The 19,974-nt window shown below is 44.1% G+C and overlaps 1 protein-coding gene across 9 annotated transcripts in view; it reads right to left on the bottom strand.

The window, feature by feature from the left end:
* ZNF407 (zinc finger protein 407) overlaps positions 1 to 19,974 on the bottom strand; it is a 565,758-nt gene that overhangs the window by 244,958 nt on the left and 300,826 nt on the right. For all 9 annotated transcript variants that reach the window (XM_084850004.1, XM_084849996.1, XM_084849995.1 and 6 more), the window contains one exon: positions 5,094 to 5,214. In XM_084850004.1, the coding sequence (XP_084706130.1) occupies positions 5,094 to 5,214 (121 nt within the window). The remainder of the gene's footprint in view (positions 1 to 5,093; positions 5,215 to 19,974) is intronic.

Genomic DNA, 19,974 nt, shown 5'->3' with positions numbered 1-19,974 from the left:
ATGCTTTCGAACTGTGGTGCTGGAGAAGCCTCTTATGAGTTCCCTGGACTGCAAGGAGGTCAAATCAGTCAATCCTAAAGGAAATCAACCCTGAGTGCTCACTGGAAGGACAGATACTGAAGCTGAAGCTCCAATATTTTGGCCACCTAACGCAAAGAGAAAACTCTCTGGAAAAGACCCTGATGCTGGGAAAGACTGAAGGCAAAAGGAGAAGGGGACAGCAGAGGATGAGATGGTAGATAGCATCACCGATGCAATGAACATGAACTTGAGCACGCTCCGGGAGAGAGCGCAGGACAGGAAGGCCTGGCGTGCTATGGTCCATGGGGTCACAAAGAGTCGGACACGATTGAACGACAAGTGCAATACACAGAGCACACTCTGTTCCAAACCCTCATTACTATCCATAGTCATAGTTATAACATTAGGCAAGCTGAAGAATAAAAAATGAATGAATGAAATAAAATAAAATAAAATAAAATAAGGGGAGGGAGAAGATAGAGCAATAAATGATATGAGTGTTTCTCTTAACTGGTGAGGTTAGGCCTGCAACAAAATATTATAGTCTATCCCCAGTCCCTAACAGCATTGCTCCTGGTTCAAGGTTCCTGTCAGCCTGAAACAGCAGCCTTGCAGTCCTGTTCAGGCTTTGCCGTTGGGAGGAAGGAGTTTCAAGATGGGAGAAGGAAGCAGAACACTGTTATTCTTTGCCACTCTCCTAAAGCCTTCTCCTGCTGTGCTGAAAGGTCAGTAATTTATTATGATCAGCTAACCACAAATAGTAGATCATAAAATAATAAAACATGTTTACATAAAATGTATAAAATTACAAATTGAATTAAATCTTGTATCAACATAAAAACAATCAAGAAGCACTCATAGATGGTCTAAACGATATCACTACTTTTTTGGCGGGGCAATGTGCTGTAATTAAATTATTGAGCTCTCAAGTAAAATGTTTGTCAGAAATTCTGCAGAAGGACCTGGAAAAGTCACATGAGGATATTTGAGAATTTCTCTAGCCCGCTGATAAAACCTACAGTTAAAAAGAACATATGAGACTGTCTCCAAGTTATCATTGTTGCAGGGGCAGCATCTGTCTTACTGGGACTCTGTTATATCTGCCTGCTCAATCCCTAGAAGCTAAGACATTGAAACAAGCCAAGGACAACGTTTTTCTATAGGGGCTGTTCCAGAACAGTGAGGCCATCACCAAGGAGGTCCCATCTCTTGTGTTCACTAGCCTAACTGATTTTTTCATCGGGCACATGACCAGGGCTTCCGAAGCAGATCTGAGTGTCTGGGGCCATATCAGTGAATGCAGTCCTTACGGTAACCTGGTCCCAACCCATTTAAGGCTTTAAAGGTTAATACCAACACTTCTAATTGGGCCCAGAAATGTACTGGCAGCCAATGCATCTGGCATAAAATTGGTGTTACATGTTCGGACTTTCTGGTCCCCATTAGCATCCATGTGACTGATGATTTCGCACCAACTGAAGTTTCTGAACAGTCTTCAAAGGCAGCCCCATGTAAAGTGAATTACATTAGTCCAGCTTGGAGGTAACTAGTACACTCATAACTGAGGCCAGGTCTGGTCACTCCAGATAGGGCTGCAACAGGCATATAAGCCAGAGTTGTCAACACCACTACCTGAGCTTCTCTAGAAAGCAGTGAGTCCAGAAGCAACCCCAAACTGCATACCTGGTCCTTCAAGGGAAATGCAATCCCATCCAGGACCCATTTTATATCCCATTCGGACTGGCCAGCTTCCCAACCCTCAAAACCTCCATGTTATCTGGATTTTCAGCTTGTTCTCCCTCATCCATCCCAATACCTCATCCAGGCACCTGGTCAAGAAGACTTCCATAGCTTCCCTAGAATTTGAAGGTGGATAAGAGAGGTAAAGGTGCATGTCATCCGCCTACTGATAGCAACACAGTCCAAACCTCCAGATGACTTCTACAAACAGCTTCATATAGACATTAAAGAACATGAGGGATAAAATGAACCTCTGAGGCACCTCACGAACTAAAGGCCATGGAGTGGAATAGAAATCACCAAGCGCTACTTTCAGGGAGTAACCATCCGAGAAGGACCAGAGACACTGTAACACGCCAAACCCAAACCCAGACAGACGAAACAGAAAGATAACATAGTCAATGGTGTTAAAAGCCGCTGAGAGGTCCAGCAGAACCAAGAGGGTTGCACTCCCAACATCTAATCCCTGGCACACATCATCTACCAGGGCAATGAAGACTGTTTCTGTCCCAAACCAAGCCTGAAACCCAGACTGGAATGCATCAAAGTGATCATTTGCCTCCAGAACCACCTGGAGTTGAAAGGCCGCCATGTTCTCTAACACCTTGTCCAAAAAGAAGATTTGTCTTATATACAATGGCTGAGAGAATTAGGGAAGCATGTGCATCTCTTGGGGGTACCACTCTGGTTGCTTTTCCCTTCTGGAAGCAGCCCCTTGCACATCTGGTTCTCTGACCTTTTGAGGTGTGGAGGTGGACTGCCACCAGAAAGGGGGAGCTGAAAAGCCCATTTCTGCACAGAGATAATCAAGCATGATGCTTTGGATCCTGGTCCTTATTTCACTTTGTACAGTATGCAGGGACTTCTACCTCTGGCCAGTCCACATAGATACATATTAATTTGCTTATCATAAACACTTGGAAGTATCAACCAATTGATTTCAGTGGAATTACTTCTAAGTGGTATGTGATCAAGGTCATAGTGGAAGACCCATTCCTCATATTTTTGCTCTCCCATCTACTTCACTTATGGGGTTCCAAGCTGGCCAGTCTCTAACTATTGGTTAAATATGAGAGCTGGTGTGGTATAGTGGCTAGAGTGTTGGACTAGGAGTTGGGGGACCTGGGTTCTAGTCCCCACTCAGCCATGAAGGTCACTGGGTGACTCTCGGCTAGTCACAGACTCTCAGCCCAATCTACCTCACAGGGTTGTTGTTGTGAGGATAAAATGGGGAAGAGGAGGATTATGTATGCTTGGGTTCCTTAAGGAGGAAAAAAGGGGGGATATAAATGTAATAAATAAATAAATACATACATAAATACATAATAAATATGGCCCCTGAGCATAATTATTTAGGCAACATCCTGCCTGGAAATGGATAAACGTCCAATATTTTGTAAAGAGGTGGAGGTTGGTAGTCTTCCAATCTTCTTTAAATAAGATGAGGTGTTATCCAACCTGCCATCACATGTTAAGTAGCTAATTATTGAGATTAACAATACATGTTGTTTGGCATGTCCGTTTAGCGCTATCCGTTTCATATGGTGGTCCCCCTTGTGAACATTAGTGCAGTTTTGTCTGTGTGCTTCTGATAAGGAAGCATGCAAACTCAGCAATTGCTCTGCTAAACTAATAAACAACAGGCAATACTGCATTTGCTGAGGTATCAAAGTATCTGAAAGACTATTTAGTTTGAAAAAAACACCTACATCCTAGTTTAGTTTTAAATTACTTTGTTGCACATGCTGGAGCATATTATAAATGGGTCCTTATTTTACAAGGTACGAGCATATACAAAATAAAAAGGAACTATGAACTCCCTCGGGAAGCTGTCCAAAATGAGAAAAGTGGCCTCGGTAGAGTCACTCTCCTTTACTCAGAGTGCTGGTGCCGCTGAATCCACACAATGAATCCTTCTGCACTTGATGTCAGAGGCTATAATCCCTTACCAAGCAGTGTTTAATTAGTTTATTATGCATAATAAATGTAAAATATTTTATTTTAGTTTACATAATTATATTAAAAATGCATGCCATTTATCCTTAGGCTTGTAGGATATCCTTTACATGTGACGTATTTTTAGAAAGGTGCATTTATAAAATTAATGCAATTTGCAGGTCTGGCTGTTTAAGCTTCTTATCTATTGCTGCGGAGCATTTTCTAAAAATCCTTGCTTCTGCTGCCTTCATTCTGCTATTTCACAAAACAGTACAAACAAAACAAAACAAAAACAAATCAATGAGCAGATGGCAACCTGTGTAATGCTGCTGCTGTAGAATTAGTAGCTCTTTAATAAAGGTATATTGGTGTCTTAAAATAAGTCAATGTTACACCTGTAGTGAGATATTACAATGCCAGCATTTCCTTACAGTGTGCAAAATACATACTGAAGAGCTGACTCTACTTTCACCTAAGGTAAGTTAAATGCTGTGGCGACCACCAGATTTCCTGCAACCCCCCTCCCCACCGTCTTATTAGCAGGAACTGTATGACAAATGAGAATTGGCCCTAACGATATGGTCAAACTGAACATGGGGTAAGTGGGGACTGAGGACCAAGCCTTTGTGATGCAACATTTAAACTAAAAAACTAAACCATCCCAGTTGCTTTGACAACCAACATTCTTGGGTAGGTTGAAAACAACACTAATGTATAAACATCAATGTGAGATTAGCAAGAACACACTAGGATTAACATTTCCACTCATGCAAGAAGTAACCTCTAATGTCCATAAAGGACAAGCTGTGTTTCAATATCTCATTTGAAAGGTAGCAAACCCACAGCCATTCAATCCCCTTCCCTAATTAAGAAAAGGATATCCATTCCTAGCTATGAATCATGTAGAATATTTTCCTTGCAACAACAGGAAAAAAAATCTGTAGCGAATAAACCAGAATCAGTGTTGCCGAAGTGACAGGCAGGTGCTTCAATTTAAAATACTTAATGGACAAGGAGCTGGTTTAATTCTTAAGGGGACTTTCTTCTTTAGTGTCATGGCTGCAACTCAACGAAGATTTTTTTTTTTTTCAAAACTGCAGCTGATCTGAAAAGGCAATGCAGATCAGAAGTCCGTCCACAGAGAATTCTAACAGACACCAGAGCATCTGTGAAATAAACAGCATTAGCACTTCAGTGTTTCACATCAAAAAGCTTCCAAACAGGGTCCCCCTTCCCCCACTCCACAATTTGACAAATAATGAGTTTTTCTCCCTTAATTTTGCTTAATTTTGCACAGATGAGGATTTAATGTCAATATATTTTACTAGTCAATTTGCATGAATCTCACTGAGTCATCACAGACCTTCTGCTATTCTCACTACCGATCCCATTACCTGTAGTCACACCAAGGACATCTGTAGGGTTTTTCTCCAGTATGGACACGTTTATGCCGTGTGAGATGGGACTGGGTTGTAGAAGCAAAGTTACATTCATCACATTTGAATGGTTTCTCTCCTGAAAGACAATGAAAGTGAATAATTTTTACAAGCAGAAAAAGACAGGTTAAAAGTGAAAAGTGAATAAAAATGGCAGTTCTAAAAGAAATACAAAAAAGCATATGTACAAAATATTTCTAGACATATTCGTTGCTACATTTATTACTATCTTAAGCCCTACTCAGGTGTTCGAAAAAAATGTGTTGTTTAAACATGGGAGGGGGAGCACGCTAGCCCTACTTCCCTCCATTGTTGCTCTCATTTGCACTGAAAGTGTGGAAGGCGAATGTCTGAAAAGGAGAACCCCCACAGATAGAGAAGGCTCTCCTCTTCAAACAGTCACCCTCCATGTGTTCAGTGTGGTGAGGGTGACAACAGAGGGCGGAGGGGCTGGCATGCTCCCCTTCCTCGCATGTTTAAACAACACGCTTTTTAGAATCCCTGAAAAAAGGGCTTTTGTTGCTAGTTATTTTCTCATACAACACTTGTATCAACTGGTTTGGCCAGCAGTCTCTATGCAGTAGCTAGTCCATGTGTTGAATTATCTGTGTGTACACACTCACCATGTAGATTATCTGTGACGATGTGGTTTGTCTCAGTGCTAATGGGAACAAACAGTTTTTTTAGGAGTGATGAGGCAAACGACATGGTGGCAGTCAATGTGTAGCAAGTTGGAGTATATTAACAGATACCTCGTGGAGCAGCTACCATGAGGAAGCAGTGTCAAATGGCCTCCACATGGCAGCTGGACCATAAAGTGGATTCATATTACTAGCTATATTTTAAAGTTCCCCTCTGATAGATTTCCATGTGGGCATCCTTCACTTGAGAATTCCTTAACATGTTTTCAGATCTTAAACCAACGTAATTTTGGCAGGCGTGATTGTGTTGCCTTGAGATCTGAGCATATGTTGAAGAATTCATAAGACAATAATGCATGTAGATATCCACCACCACATGACTGGAAAGATGCCTTTTGATGGAAATAATGGGCAAATGTCAACTAGAAGAAGGAGAAATAGGAGAGCACTATATGGGCTCAAAATATCCCACTTATTCCTCTGGATCAAGAATAGCTCTGCTAGGAGTGTACAACTTTAATGGCTGCATAAAATATACTTCCTGTTACAGTAAAGCAAACCTGCCAAGTTTATGCATATATTAAACAACCCAATTTGCACATTTACAAATAATTTGCACATAGCCTTAATATGATAATCTCTGTTGAAGACACTTGGTGAAAGTAATAGTAGAAATAACATGTGTCACTTTCAAATTTCGCTTTCATGTTTCCTCTGAGATATGTGTATTTTACGGAGGTGGGACGGGGGGAAGAGTAGCACTCTATGATATATCACAGGGGCCAGTATTAGTCCAGAAATGACATATAGGAAACTGTAACCATGTGCATTTATGGGTGTAAGACGATAAGTGGGGGGTGAGGAGAACCTAGCTTCATACATACACTGATGGAGACTGACCGGGGAAACAGATATCAGGGTCATGCCGTCATGGTAGATAGCTCAATAAAAACATCAACCCAGTATGCAATGACAGTGAAATAAGTTCCATGCTGGAGATTATTAAGAAAGGGATGGAAAATAAAACAACTAGTATAATAGCAGCAGCAACAACATATATTGTTATTGTTATTCAGCCATTATCTAGCTGAACATGTGGGCAGAAGAAAAGCAGCTGGTGGTTGGACACTCTTCGAACCAGGATCCTAGATTAGATGGATCCTTGGTCTGATCCATGAGGGCTCTTTTTTATGTTCTTATGGTGTATTCCCCATCTCATCCTTCCCATATTTCCTGCTATCCTTCATTTTCTTTTCTACATAAAATATGGTCTTACTGCAATTCATTAACTGATTCATCAACTCCAATTGTTTTATTTCTAAATGCCAAACTTTTAGGATATTTTCTAAAGCTCCAGCAGTGAGCACCTTAAGAGCTTTCTACTTTTCTTGACTATAGAAGAAAACATAGAAATATGCCTGTAACATGTCCCAATGCCTAACAGAACTAGGGTTTAATGGTTTAAATAAAGATGCAGCTCTGTTTGAGAACACCCAACTAATACAATTTGGAGTTGGCAAGTCTCCATTGAATCTGCATGCTCTAGTTTGAAGGCAAGGTGCTAGTCATACTTTCCCAATTCATATATCATGGGAAAATATGGTTAGAGAAAAACAAGAAATGGAAGGGGAAACCTGAGTGCAAGAAGGGAAAATAGAAATGGGGGCAAAATAAGGGAATGTATGAGCATACACCACAATCCTGACCGTCTAAAACATGCTTTCGAGGATCAAATTTGTGACACATGAATTGAGCCAATGTATCCTCCTGTGTGTTCATTATGGAAGTCTCTTGCTTGTCCTTCAACAGCAATGATGCATAAGCATATTATCTTCATTTATCTACTAATTGCCAAGAGAGACCTTCTTGCTTAGCAGGCCTCACAGTCTGTGTTCAACCATCAAAATAAACCATGGTTTATCATGATAGAAATGAGCCCAGCCACCAGCTGGGCTTGTGTATTCCCCGTCTCCCCTCCCCTCCTCTGGTGTGGCTATGAGGAGTTTGGAAACTTTTGCTTCTGTTTTTGATTAACTGCAGCTTGTCATGTCATCCAAACCAACAAACTGTGGTTAATCTTAATATTTGTTTGAAACAAGCCAACTTCAAACTGATTTATGAAACTGGCTTGTTTCAACAAACCGTAATTAGAATTACACACAGTTTAGGGTTTAGACAACACACTAAACTGTGGCTAATATAAACAGAAGCTTCCAATCTCCTCCTCATGGCCATAATGGAGGAGTGCAGGGAGGAGTGTGCAATCACAGGTGTGTTCCCAACACAATAAACTATGGTTTATCCTGACATCCAAATGCAATCATAATGATCAGAGTTTAAGCAAGACTGGCAACCCAAACTTTCATCATCTCCTTCAGGAACCAGATATTGACCCAGTCTATCATTTCCTAATTGTTCTCTGGAAATGAAGGCAATTCCCCTTTCCCAGAAGACTAACTGTACCTGCAGTCCTGCTTTTGAGCTTAGCTCAGCAGAGAGATGCAACTGGATCTTACTGTGTTCATTGACAAATCAGTCTTATAACGTGAATTGCCAAATATTACTGCATACAACGTATCAAATATGCAACTTTCCATAGGGCCAATTCACTTATGTACAAATCCTACCAGATCCCACAGCACATATTTCCAGAAGTTTCAAAAAGTGAAATAGCCTTCACATTTCTGCTTAGAGCGTTTGAGAGTTGGGAAGGAAGCATCTTCTAGAGAAACCTGATCATCTCACACCATGGCATATCATGGAGATGCAGACAGTTAGTACAACATAAGACTGGGTGGGAGACAGAATGAAGAGAGAAAATGGGTGCACAATGGGACAAGAATAAAGGTCACCTAACAGAGTTCTCTTAAAACTGTTGCTAGTTTTGCAACTGAGGTGATTTGGAGGTGGACTGAACCACTCTCAAAGAAAAACCAAGATCCTGAACCATATTTTCTGGCTGTCAAAAGACGTCAGGACCACAAAGACTGAATAAGATGCAACAATGAAATTAATTGTAATTAAGCTGGGTTTTGATAAGATTGAACACGTCTTGGCTTGTTTGCTAACTTTAAGATTATTCAGTGTACACCCTTGCTGGTTTGGTCTCCACTGTCAACAGCTGTCCTAAATTCATTGGATGCCCTGTAAACTACTGGAAAACATATGGACAATCAGTTCAATGAACTCTGAACTTCTCCTGTACAAGGCTCACTGAAATGAATGTATGCTAACAAGGGTTTAGTAGCTCTCTTGTGTAACATATACTCATTTCACTATTTATGGTCCTTACCTGATTTATCTTTACAATTTCCTAGCAATGTAGGTTGCTATTGCCCTAATTTTAACGATGCTTGCCATTACTTTAGTGAAAGTGGCTTGCCCAGAGCAACCACTGAGGTCCAAATCTAACCACATTGCTATAGGACGAGGCTGGTAACGGTTAGTGACATCAGATCTCAGAAGCCTTTGCAAGAGTAAGAGGCAGATGTATGTACATCTGCTGTTACTTGGGACAATAAAAGAGATGAAGCAACGTAATCACATATGACTCAGAGGTATTATGTTTGGATTAGGAATGTGATGCAAGCTCACATGCTCCCCTTGCCTTTCCTCTCCGTTTTTCACCTCTTGTGTGTGACTTCCCTTTTCCAATAATAGCTTGCCATGATATCCAAACAGGCAAACTATACTTAGCACCTTGCCTCCAAACCCTGACTGAAGCCAGGCCTCATTGAACATAATTTGCGAATTCAGATGTCTGGGTTAGAGAACTGTGGGTTGTATCCAATGTTAGCCCTATTTAGAGTAAACCATTGAAATGAATGAGACTTAATTTAGGCTAACATTTGATACAACCCTATGGTTCTAACTACAGTTAGAGAAAACCAGGAAGCTTGACCATGTTTCAATGAGGCTTGAGAAAGTCCAGCCCCTTCCTCCAACTTCCCAGGAATTACATAAACACTTCCTTGCCCTGAAGGGAAGGAAGAACAGACGCAGCCTAGAAAGCTCCTGTCATCAGCTCCTGGGGGGAAGAACACCAATGGCCTGACATAATTCTGCCATTTTATTTGCTTCCTTTTTGCTCTAGACTTCACTCCCTACTGACAAGCTTACACTTTCCATTGCTTTGGAAAGTGGGTTGGGGGAAGGTGAAGGAAAGAGGCTACATATCTTAAGAAAGGTAGATTAATTTTAAAAAATAAATATATATTTATCATGTGCTTAATAGTTTTCATTTTTTTAATAGCCCAAATCTAGAGCGTCCTGGGATACAAAGAGCTCTGATTTCTATACGGAGCTTCCACTCAAGCTGGTGTCCCTTCTTTTAATGGAGCGGACAATTCTCTGCATGTAAAGAGATGTACATGAAGAACTGCCCTGCGCAGAAGCCACTTGTGCCCAGAACCACTGACTTGGGGTGCTAGTCTTCATATTTTGTTTTCTTTAGAAACAGGTCAGTAACAATCAAGTTGACAATCCTTTTGGAAAGAATGGTCAGTGCTCAAAGGAAGTTAGTTATCTCTCTTCCAGTAACAATTTATCATTGAAAATATTGTGTAATTAAATTTTGAACGTTCTTACAAATACTAGCTTTGTTGGAAGTTAATAGCAATCCTCCTCAAACATCACACTCTCTCTTAATAAGCATTTAATGAAAAGGCACAAAACATACTGGGTTAGTTATACTTTATATGGAGTATTTTTCTTTTCAGCACTGGGTTGGGGGAAGGTGAAGGAAAAAGGCTACATTATACATTAAATTCAGTGCCGAGTAATGTAACTGCACATTAAAAGTCAAAGTGCAGTTCACATGAGAAATAGAAACGCAAAGTGAGCCACTCATCTGGATAAAAACACATATATTATTAAATTTTCTCTCTTTATTACATTGACCTATAAATGCCTAGATGTGCAAGACTGAAATGAGCAAATGGAACTGATCATACAAACAGGATCTGTGTAGGTCATATAAGCCAAGTCTTCAAAAATTCATGAGACTATTTGAACAAAGGCACAAACTGCTTAGGTATTTCTGTAGGTTTGTAGAAATATGAGGAGTACCACATAGATGAAACTTCTGCTTTTATATTCGTCAGGGGCTGCATACTTCCACCAAGGTCATACATAATCTCATAAATTTTCCCACCTCTATTAGACACATAGGTCAATCACCCTTCTCTTTCATACACACTTCCTCCCCACCCACCCCATCATCCAGTACAAAGATGGGGTTCACACAACATGATAAGCCATGATGGTTTGTCACTATGGGCTGTTTCAGGGTTGTCGTCATGTCTGAATCTGTAGCTGAGCACCTATGGCTTGTTGCTGGGTTGTTCAGCATGGCTTATTGTGATGTCCAAACCCAGCAGGTTGACTTCATCAAGGGTTGTTGGAAACAGCTAGAGAGCTGCCTGTCAAGAGCAGTGAAAACCCTTGCCACTCCTCACAATCTCTCTAATGCCACCGCCATCCTCTCTTGTCCCTTCTCAGTGCCCTCCAACCCATGCATCTAAAGAACGGACACCAAAGACTGTCCCAAATGCATCCTCGACATTATCATCATCATCATCATCATCATCATCTTTTTTTGGTCCTACACAAGTGTGCACAGTCAAAAGTCCACCACTATGAAATTTGTGTAATTTTCACCTCCACTTTACTGCTCTGTCTTGAAATCTGTGTATCTTTACCAATCCACCTCACTGCTCTGAAACGCATATGTACATATATCTGACAGCTAACAATGGAGTCCAGTGGAGGGAAGTGATAAGATGAGGGTGGGGGGAGCCAAAAGTAGCTGACGGTGGCAGGAGAAAGAGCTTTTCAGGTGGGTGTAATTACTTTGGCAGTACTTGAGGCAGGCTTTTTTTTTAAAGTGTCCGCTAGCAAGGCAAATGTGGAAGTGGAGAATGAAATTGACAAGGACATTGACATATCGGTCTCCTGGGATAAATAGGAGACAGGCAGTCTTGCACTCCTGCATGCTTGCACAAGACCCCAAATAAATAAATAGGTTTGCCAATGAGTTACTATGTTCATAAAGGCTCAAAAAAGTATATATGCCTTTGGCGATCTGATGTGGGAGGGTGGGGAGTTTTCCTTGTGAGCCATCAACCCCAGTGGACCAATTGCAAAAAGCGTGCAGACATAAGGAACGAAGAAACGAGGATTTCTGCTGCAAAAGTGCCTGGGATACATGCCAAGAATGGGTGGGAGGACTAAGGGGGAAACAACTCTCAGCAAGCCACAGTGTGCCCAATCGTCTGTTGGGAGTAACGTGGATTACTGAACACAACAAACAAACAACCCACAGTGGCTTATCTTCAGGGTGGCTTAGCATGATGTGCAAACTTGCCCAGTGATTTCTTCCCACATTGGAAGGAAATAATTAAATAATTAAATAAATTCATCAGTGAAAGGAGGATGGGCGAGGATGTGTGCATGAGAGGGCAGGGGTTGGGAGGTGAGATCATGTAGTCCTGAGGCCTGATCCTCTTGCCTTAACTGTGGCAAAGAGATCAAGAACATTATGACTGTACAGTCTGTCATTAGTTAGCGTTGGCTAACCATGGTGCTAACACAACACACCATGATTCCACACGCAGCTGCTTTGCTCTTTCCTTCATGTGAATCTTCAGTTAACAATAGTTTCCCACTATGTCCGAACTGTGGAACTATAGTTAGCAGCTTTCAAACAAGCCAAGATATTAAGCCAGGCTTAAATCATGGCTTCATATTCTCAGAAACCGTTAACTATAGTTCAGATGTAATGGGAAACCACTGAAGGCTTCCTGGCTTGTTTCCCAGTTCTTGTGAAGGAAGGAGCAAAGTGACCGCATGCAGGACCATGAGACTCTTCACTTGAACATGGCCAGTGGGGGGCAGCTCCTCTGAAGACAGGTAATTCATCTTCACTTTATAAAAGTTAACCTTTTTGAATATGAGTGTGCCCCCAGATTTAGGAAAATATTGTGTCTCAGCTACCAGACATTTGGGAAACAATGACCTATAGCAGACCTGCACAACTTGTGACCCGCCAAGCTGAATTGCATCCAACCAGTCACATATGGCATCTCATCAGAGGATTCATAAACCTCTTGAGATTGCACAAAAAGGAAGGCTGGCTAGAACCTGGCAGGCCAGGACACAGGTTTTTGGTTTCATTGGTCGCTAGTTGTGCAGGTCTGACCTATAGCATTTTAGCCGCTTTTCTCAGATGGATGTATCTTCCACACAACTCAACTTACTGCATGCACAATTCTAATCAGCCTGAATGAATCCATTACTACAACCTGTGTCTGGCCAATTATGTCTCTAATGAATGTTTCCTTCTTCCATCACAACAGCAGCAAACAACAAATGACCATTTACAATGGAGGCTCTGTTTCAAGAAGGCTTTCTGTAGAAAATGCATTACCAAACTAGAGTATTTGAGACAACAGTTTTATGTGGCTCAGCAGAGGAAAAACAGTGCTTCTCGAGATCAAACAAGAACAAAAATCTCAGACCTTTGGACATTCAAAGCCCACTCTTCTAAATAGTTACATCTGGCTCACAGTGTGGAAGGAAAGAATAAAAAGCTTAAAAAGCGAAGGAAGTCAGAGAGGTACATAATAAAGAGTCCTCAAGACCTGCAGTCAATCCTCGCCCATTGTCCAGCATCTGTCAGACAAGAAAAGTATTCTGGTGGATATCAATTCACTTGGTGCCTGCGGGCTGGGAGGAGCAGGGAGGCTTATTAAGCTGGCCAAGATTCCTAAACTGTATGTGAGGACTGGCTCTCTTACCCTTGAATCAAGGGTCTGTGACAGGTGATAAAAGTAAATCTTGGATCAGGAGATGTTTTGTGTCAATCCCCGAGACAGTTTGTATTGCAGCAGGGAATTATATAAGCCATTTAGACCACTTTTGATACCTATCCCCTTCAAACCTACCTATAATTTGCCTAGGCACTCTGTGTGCAAGGAAAGCTACATAAAAAATGGTATAGGGAAGAGGATAGCAAGATGCAAACAAGAAAGAAGTAAAAGATGGAGGAGGAGGATGCACATGGCTTGGCACTGTTATAAAGCAGCATTTCCAGACAAAAATATTGTGGCATCAGCCCAAGTACAATGAATACGATGGAAGGTGCATTGTGCTGCTCCCTGTGAAGAAAGTAGTAGACACAGGTAATTTTTCTGTGAAAAAATTGTATCTGATTGTTTGTGCCACAGAGGCGGATAAATGCCAAAAAGATAGATCCCTCTGTCTCTGAGATACTGTCCTATACAGTATAAAGTTAATAGCAAAGTAATAACGAGCCTTCGGTCCTGACATAAAACATAAACTTAGGCTGGCTCGATGCAAGCTCCATGATCTATAACCTATAAATGCCTACATTCAGATCAGGGGAAAGTCCACTAAGGTGGCACAAACAGGCAAATGCCAGCCTGGAATGGCAACATTAATTAGAGTTCACTGTCGAAAACCAGCTATTTTAATGGAAAGTAATGAGCTATTTTAATGGAAAGTAATGTAAGATTTACACATTTAAGCAAAAGCCACAATATTTTCACAATCCATATACAGAAAGTAAATGACCAGAAAGAGAGAGCAAGACTTGGATTTGAGAAAAATGGGACCAAGTCCCACCTATCCTATAAACTCATTGTGTAACTATGGGCACAAATCTCTCAACTTCAGGTCATCTGTAAAACATGGAGCTGTAAGATCATACAAAACAGTATCTGATCACAACAATGAATAGTAGCAGCAGCAGATGAGAACAGGAGGGGCCCAATACCCTTCTAATACAGGAGTAATTTTGTTAAGAAATTTTATTGTCAAAAATAAAGCATATTTATGAAAAACTGCAATAGTGAATGCCTATGACTCTCATTATAAATTATTCTTTAATCCCATACTATAAGAAGACATTAGGCTACTGGACTAAGGTGGTAATCCAAATTTATCCTACTGAGGTGAGCAAATATATCTTCAGACAAATGAATACTTGGCTCATTTGCTCTGCTTAACACCTAGTGGGACATTCACTCAATTGGCAGCAGGTTTTTATAGAGTGTACATGCAGCATCATAGACATACACATGTTCACTACTCATAACTGCTCCACAAGGGGTATATGCAACCTTTGAGGGGGATTTGGAATATTGAGAAAGTGTCATGGGTATCATCACAAAATGCTGCCATGGTGGTGGTGATAGTTTACCCAGTTACAAAATTGCTGCTGTGATGGGCGCAGCCAGTCACAAAACACCCATTTCATAGAATGGCAAACTGGTGACGCTAAAAGACAAGTAAGTTGCCCAAGAGCCTAAATACAAGGCAGAGGTGAGGGCAGAGTCCCCAAACACAGACCCACTCATTTGAACCAAAGTTTTCTCATTCAGGATCACCCCCGAACTCTCTCTCCCCTCACTCTCCAAGCACACAAGATCCACTCACCAAAGTGACTCCTTTCTCTCTCTTTTCAGGATCACCCTTGTAACTAACTCACAAACATGCACACTCTCATTCACTCATCACTCTCTCTCCCTTTCTCATTCCCTCAAACCAGATCCCGTCCCCACTTCCTCCTCTACAGGCCTCCCTAACCTGTCCCATTGCTCTCCTAGTCTCCTCACTTCTTCCTCCCATCCTGTTGGGTCAACCCCAGCCCTCCCCAAGCTGCCCCCCTTACCATGCAGTGGCAATGGGGTCTGCCCCTTCCTTTTCCCCCCAGTTGGCCAAGAATGCATCAAAGCAAAGTACAGGCCTCCAATCCTGCTCCATCTTTACTTACTAAGAATTTCTCTGGGTCCATTAGGGGGGCCAGAGGCATTCTGGGAATAAAGATGGCAGGTGGCTGGAGGCCAGCACTTCACTTTGGACCACTCTCAGCCACCCAGAAAAAATGTATTTAAGAGTAAAATAGAATAAATCAAATTAAAGGTATCAGTAGGGCACTCTGCAGGTGCAGAGGAAGGTGTCTGCAGGCACAGTGGCACCACTTAGGTGGAGAAGAGGTTGTAAACAACAGAATCTCTGGGGATGGAGTAGTGAATGCTCCTTCCTAGGGATGGACAAAAGTCCCTTACCTGGTCCGCAGCTTTTTTTGGGGGGGGAGGCGCTCATTTTCTCCCCCCGAAATTCTGGCCGGGGGGAGCGCCCCGCCTCTCCGGCCGCGAAAGAAAAAAGTAAAGTAAAAAAAAAACATGATAGGCTACGTAAATCTTTACGTAGCCTATCACTTTTTTTTTTTTTTACTTTGAAATGGCGGTGGCAGCAGCTGGTCGGAAGACCGGCCGCCGCTGCCGCACCGCCACCGGGACCCGCTGCCGCGAGGGACATTCGTACGAGGTAAGTCCCATCCCGAGGGGGGCGGGGGGATGTCGGAGAATTTCCCCACCAATTTCAGGGGGCCAAATGCGTTGGCATTCGGCCTGCCGGAGATTCGTGGAGAAATTCTCTGACATCCCTACTCCTTCCCCAAGAGCCAGTGTGGTGTAGCATTTAGACTGTTGGACTGGGACTTGGTAGATCCGGGTTCTAGTCCTGACTTGGCCATGAAGCTCAAAGGGTGTCTTTGGGCCAGTCATTGACTCTCCGCCTAACTTTCAGGAGTGCCCTAGTGGCCTCTTTCAGTACACTCCAATAGCCAACTCAAGACAAAGACGAAAGGATTCTTTTCAAGGCTTTAATCCTTTTACAACTTAATGACTCTTTCAGATGCTAATCACCAGTGCTTAAGCAATGAACAGCAGAGTAGCCTATGCTCCGGGTAGGCAGTTGATCCCCATTTGAAGGAGAATCGCTTGAAGACCCTGAACTTATGGGCTAGGGAGAGATCCTCCCTCTTTCCCCTGGGTCCACGGGACGCAGCTGTTGCTTGCGTGCCCTCCATCGCTCGTCGCTCCCTGCGTCTGCGTCAAGCGTCAAGCAAGCCCCCCTCCTGCACCTTCTCACTGCCAGGGTCACTATCTATCTCAGAAATGCCGGCAGGAGGAATCTCTGCCAGCTGCTGTGCCTGTGAGGGATGAGCTGGCTCCTCTCCCACGGACTGCTGATCCTCCTCAGAATCAGAACTGCTCTGGGGTTCTATCAGCTTAGTTTCCACCCTGACATCATCCCCACTCCCATGAGGCACCCCCTCATGCTCTTACCCTGGGGCCCCGGGCTTGTGGGGGTACAGCTGGTGGAAGCGCCTCAGCAGCAACCGAGTATGCACATTTTCCGCGGGTTCCCAGGTTCCCTCATCTGGCCTGTACCCCTTCCAGTCCACTAGATATTGCAGGCGGCCGCGAGAAAGGCGGGAGTCCAGAATCTCCATGACCTCAAACTCCTCCTCCCCCTCCACCAGCACTGACAGTAGGGGGGAACTGACCGAGCGATGAGGGTCGCCAGAAACCAGGGGTGACAGCAAGGACCGATGAAAAACAGGATGGATCTTCATTGAGGGGGGGAGAGCCAGGCGAAAAGCAACAGGGTTAATCTGGGCCGTAATCTGGAAAGGCCCCATGCGGCGAGGCGTGAGCTTCCTTGCAGGCGAGTGAGAGGGGAGGTATTGGGTGGACAACCAAACCCAGTCCCCCAGTTGCAGAGATGGACCTGGCTGGCGCTGCCGGTCTGCAGAGGCCTTGTAGGCTGTCTTGGCTTGCTCGAGGGAGCCCCGTAAGAGATGGTGTACCACTCGCAACTCCTGTAAAAAGTCATGGGCCGCTGGCACGGAAGAGGGAGCTAGGGTGGATGGGAAAGCCTTGGGGTGGTAACCAAAACTGGCAAAAAATGGAGTTTGGTGGATGGAAGCATGGCAGGCATTGTTATAAGCAAATTCTGCGAGAGGCAGCAAGGAAAACCAGTCATCTTGCTGGTAATTGACATAACAGTGCAAATACTGCTCCAGAGTTGCATTGGTGCGCTCGGTCTGACTGTCCGTCTGGGGATGGTGGGCAGAGGAAAGACGGAGCGTCACATGGAGAAGCCCAAGTAGCTCCCTCCAGAAATGGGCAGTGAATTGGGCCCCCCATCCAAAATGAAACCCTCAGGCCATCCGTGCAGCCGGAAAACATGCGCCAAAAACAGCTCTGCCGTCTCTCTGGCTGTGGGCAACCCAGAGCAGGGGATGAAATGGGCCATCTTAGAAAACAAATCCACCACCACCAGAATGGTGGTCTTACCGTGTGAGGGAGGCAAGTCAGTGATGAAGTCAAGGAAGAGCAGTTTCCAAGGTCCTGAGGGGGTAGGCAGGGGGTGAAGCAAGCCTGTGGGCTTGCTGGAGGGGGTCTTCGCCCGCTGGCAGGTTGGCCAGGAGGCAACATAGGTCTTGACGTCCCGACACACACGAGGCCACCAAAAATCCCGCATCACTCCATGCAGAGTCTTGGCGAAGCAAAAATGCCCAGCGGTGGGAGAGTCGTGGCACTGATGGAGGACCTTCTTGCGGAGGGGTCTAGAAGGCACATAGACCCGACTGGAATGGTAAAGCAGGCCACCTTGCAAAGAGAAGGGGGTAGAGTGGGGGGCAGAGGCTAGCCCCAATTCCTCCACTTTTGTGTGAACAAAAGCATCCTGAGCCTGTGCAGAGTGAAGGAGCTCCTCCCAGGAGTGAGGTACCTCAGCTGCCGCCAGGTAGGGATGTACGAAAGTCACTTACCTTTCACGGATTATGTTGATGGTGGGGGGGGAGGCGTTCTGTCCCTCCCCCTGGAATCCTCAACGGGGGGGAGGCAATCTGTTCCTCCCCCCTGGAATCCTCCGCGGCCGGCTGTGCTCCACGGCAGCTCCACGGAGCAGCCGGCCAGGCCCAGCCAGGCCAGAGCCACCACCGCCATTTGCAGTTTGTTTTTTTTTTACACAGATGTGATAGGCTATGTAAGTTTTTACGTTGCCTAAAACGTCTGGGTAAAAAAAAAAAAGGTTTTTTTTTTACCCAGTCGTTTTAGGCTACGTAAAAACTTACGTAGCCTATCACGTCTGGGTAAAAAAAAACACCTTTTTTCTTTTCTTTTACCCAGTCGTTTTGGGCTACGTAAAAACTTACGTAGCCTATCACGTCTTGGTAAAAAAAAAAAACTTTTTTTTTTTACCCAGACGTTTTTGGCTACGTAAAAACTTACGTAGCCTATCACGTCTCTGTAAAAAAAAAAAAAAAAAACACCTGCAAATGGCGGCGGTGGCAGCCAGGCAGAAGACCAGCTGCCGCCGCCGCCGCTCGGAAGATCTGCCCCAGGTAAGTCTTGTCCCGGGGGGGATCCGCGGGGGGGGTGGCAGGCTGTTCCGTCACAGATTTCGGGGGCCAAATGCACTGGCATTCGGCCTCACCAAGATCCGTGGTGGAATTCTCTGCCATCCCTACTGCCAGGCTCTGGGGGGGAAGAATCGGGGGGGGGATTTCCCTCACCCCCTGGCTGGAGGTCTGGCTTACAAGAAAGAGCATCTGCTTGTAGGTTGTCAGAGGCCTTCACATGGCAAATCTTAAGGTGGAATTGGGGGAAAAAAAGCGACCACCTAATGTGCCTCTGGTTTAAGGCACGGGCTGTCTGAAGATGTTCCAGGTTGCGATGGTCGGTTCTAACTTCGGCTGGGTGCTGTGCCCCCTTCAGCAGATGATGCCAGGTCTCCAAAGTGGACTTGATGGCCAACAGTTCCTTCTCCCAGATGGTATAATTCCTCTCAGACATGTTCAGCTTCCTGGAGTGGTAGGCGCAGGGTTGCAACCCGCTGCCCGCCCGATCTGGCTGAAAAAGCACCACCCCCACCGCAAAGTCAGAGGCATTAGTTTGCACCACAAAAGGCTTCCTCAGGTCGGGATGTACCAGGATCGGCTCAGAACTAAAAAGCTTCTTAAGTTCCTTGAAAGCCTGTTGGGCAGATACCGTCCAATGAAAAGGAGATTTCCTGCCCTTAAGGAGGTCTGTGAGAGGAGATGTCAGCCGAGCAAAGCTGGGCAGGAACTTTCTGTAGAAATTAGCAAACCTCAGAAAACACTGCAAGTCCTTCTTGGTGGATGGAGCCTGCCAGGAGAGGACAGCCTGGACCTTTGCAGGATCCATCCTGATACTGTCAGCTGAGATAATGTAGCCAAGATAGTCCAAAGAGGTTAGGTCAAAGGCACATTTCTCCAGTTTGGAATACAGATGGTTCTCGCAGAGGCGCTGGAGGATGGCGGAGACATGGTGCTGATGGACGTGGGAGTCCTCAGAAAATAT

The sequence above is a fragment of the Heloderma suspectum genome, chromosome 4, assembly GCF_057233095.1.
Source record: "Heloderma suspectum isolate Gila_16-S chromosome 4, 16-S_ref, whole genome shotgun sequence".
Classification (NCBI taxonomy): domain Eukaryota; kingdom Metazoa; phylum Chordata; class Lepidosauria; order Squamata; family Helodermatidae; genus Heloderma; species Heloderma suspectum.
The sequence above is the reverse complement of the archived record's forward strand: the minus strand, read 5'-3'. Positions and strand labels throughout refer to the sequence as shown.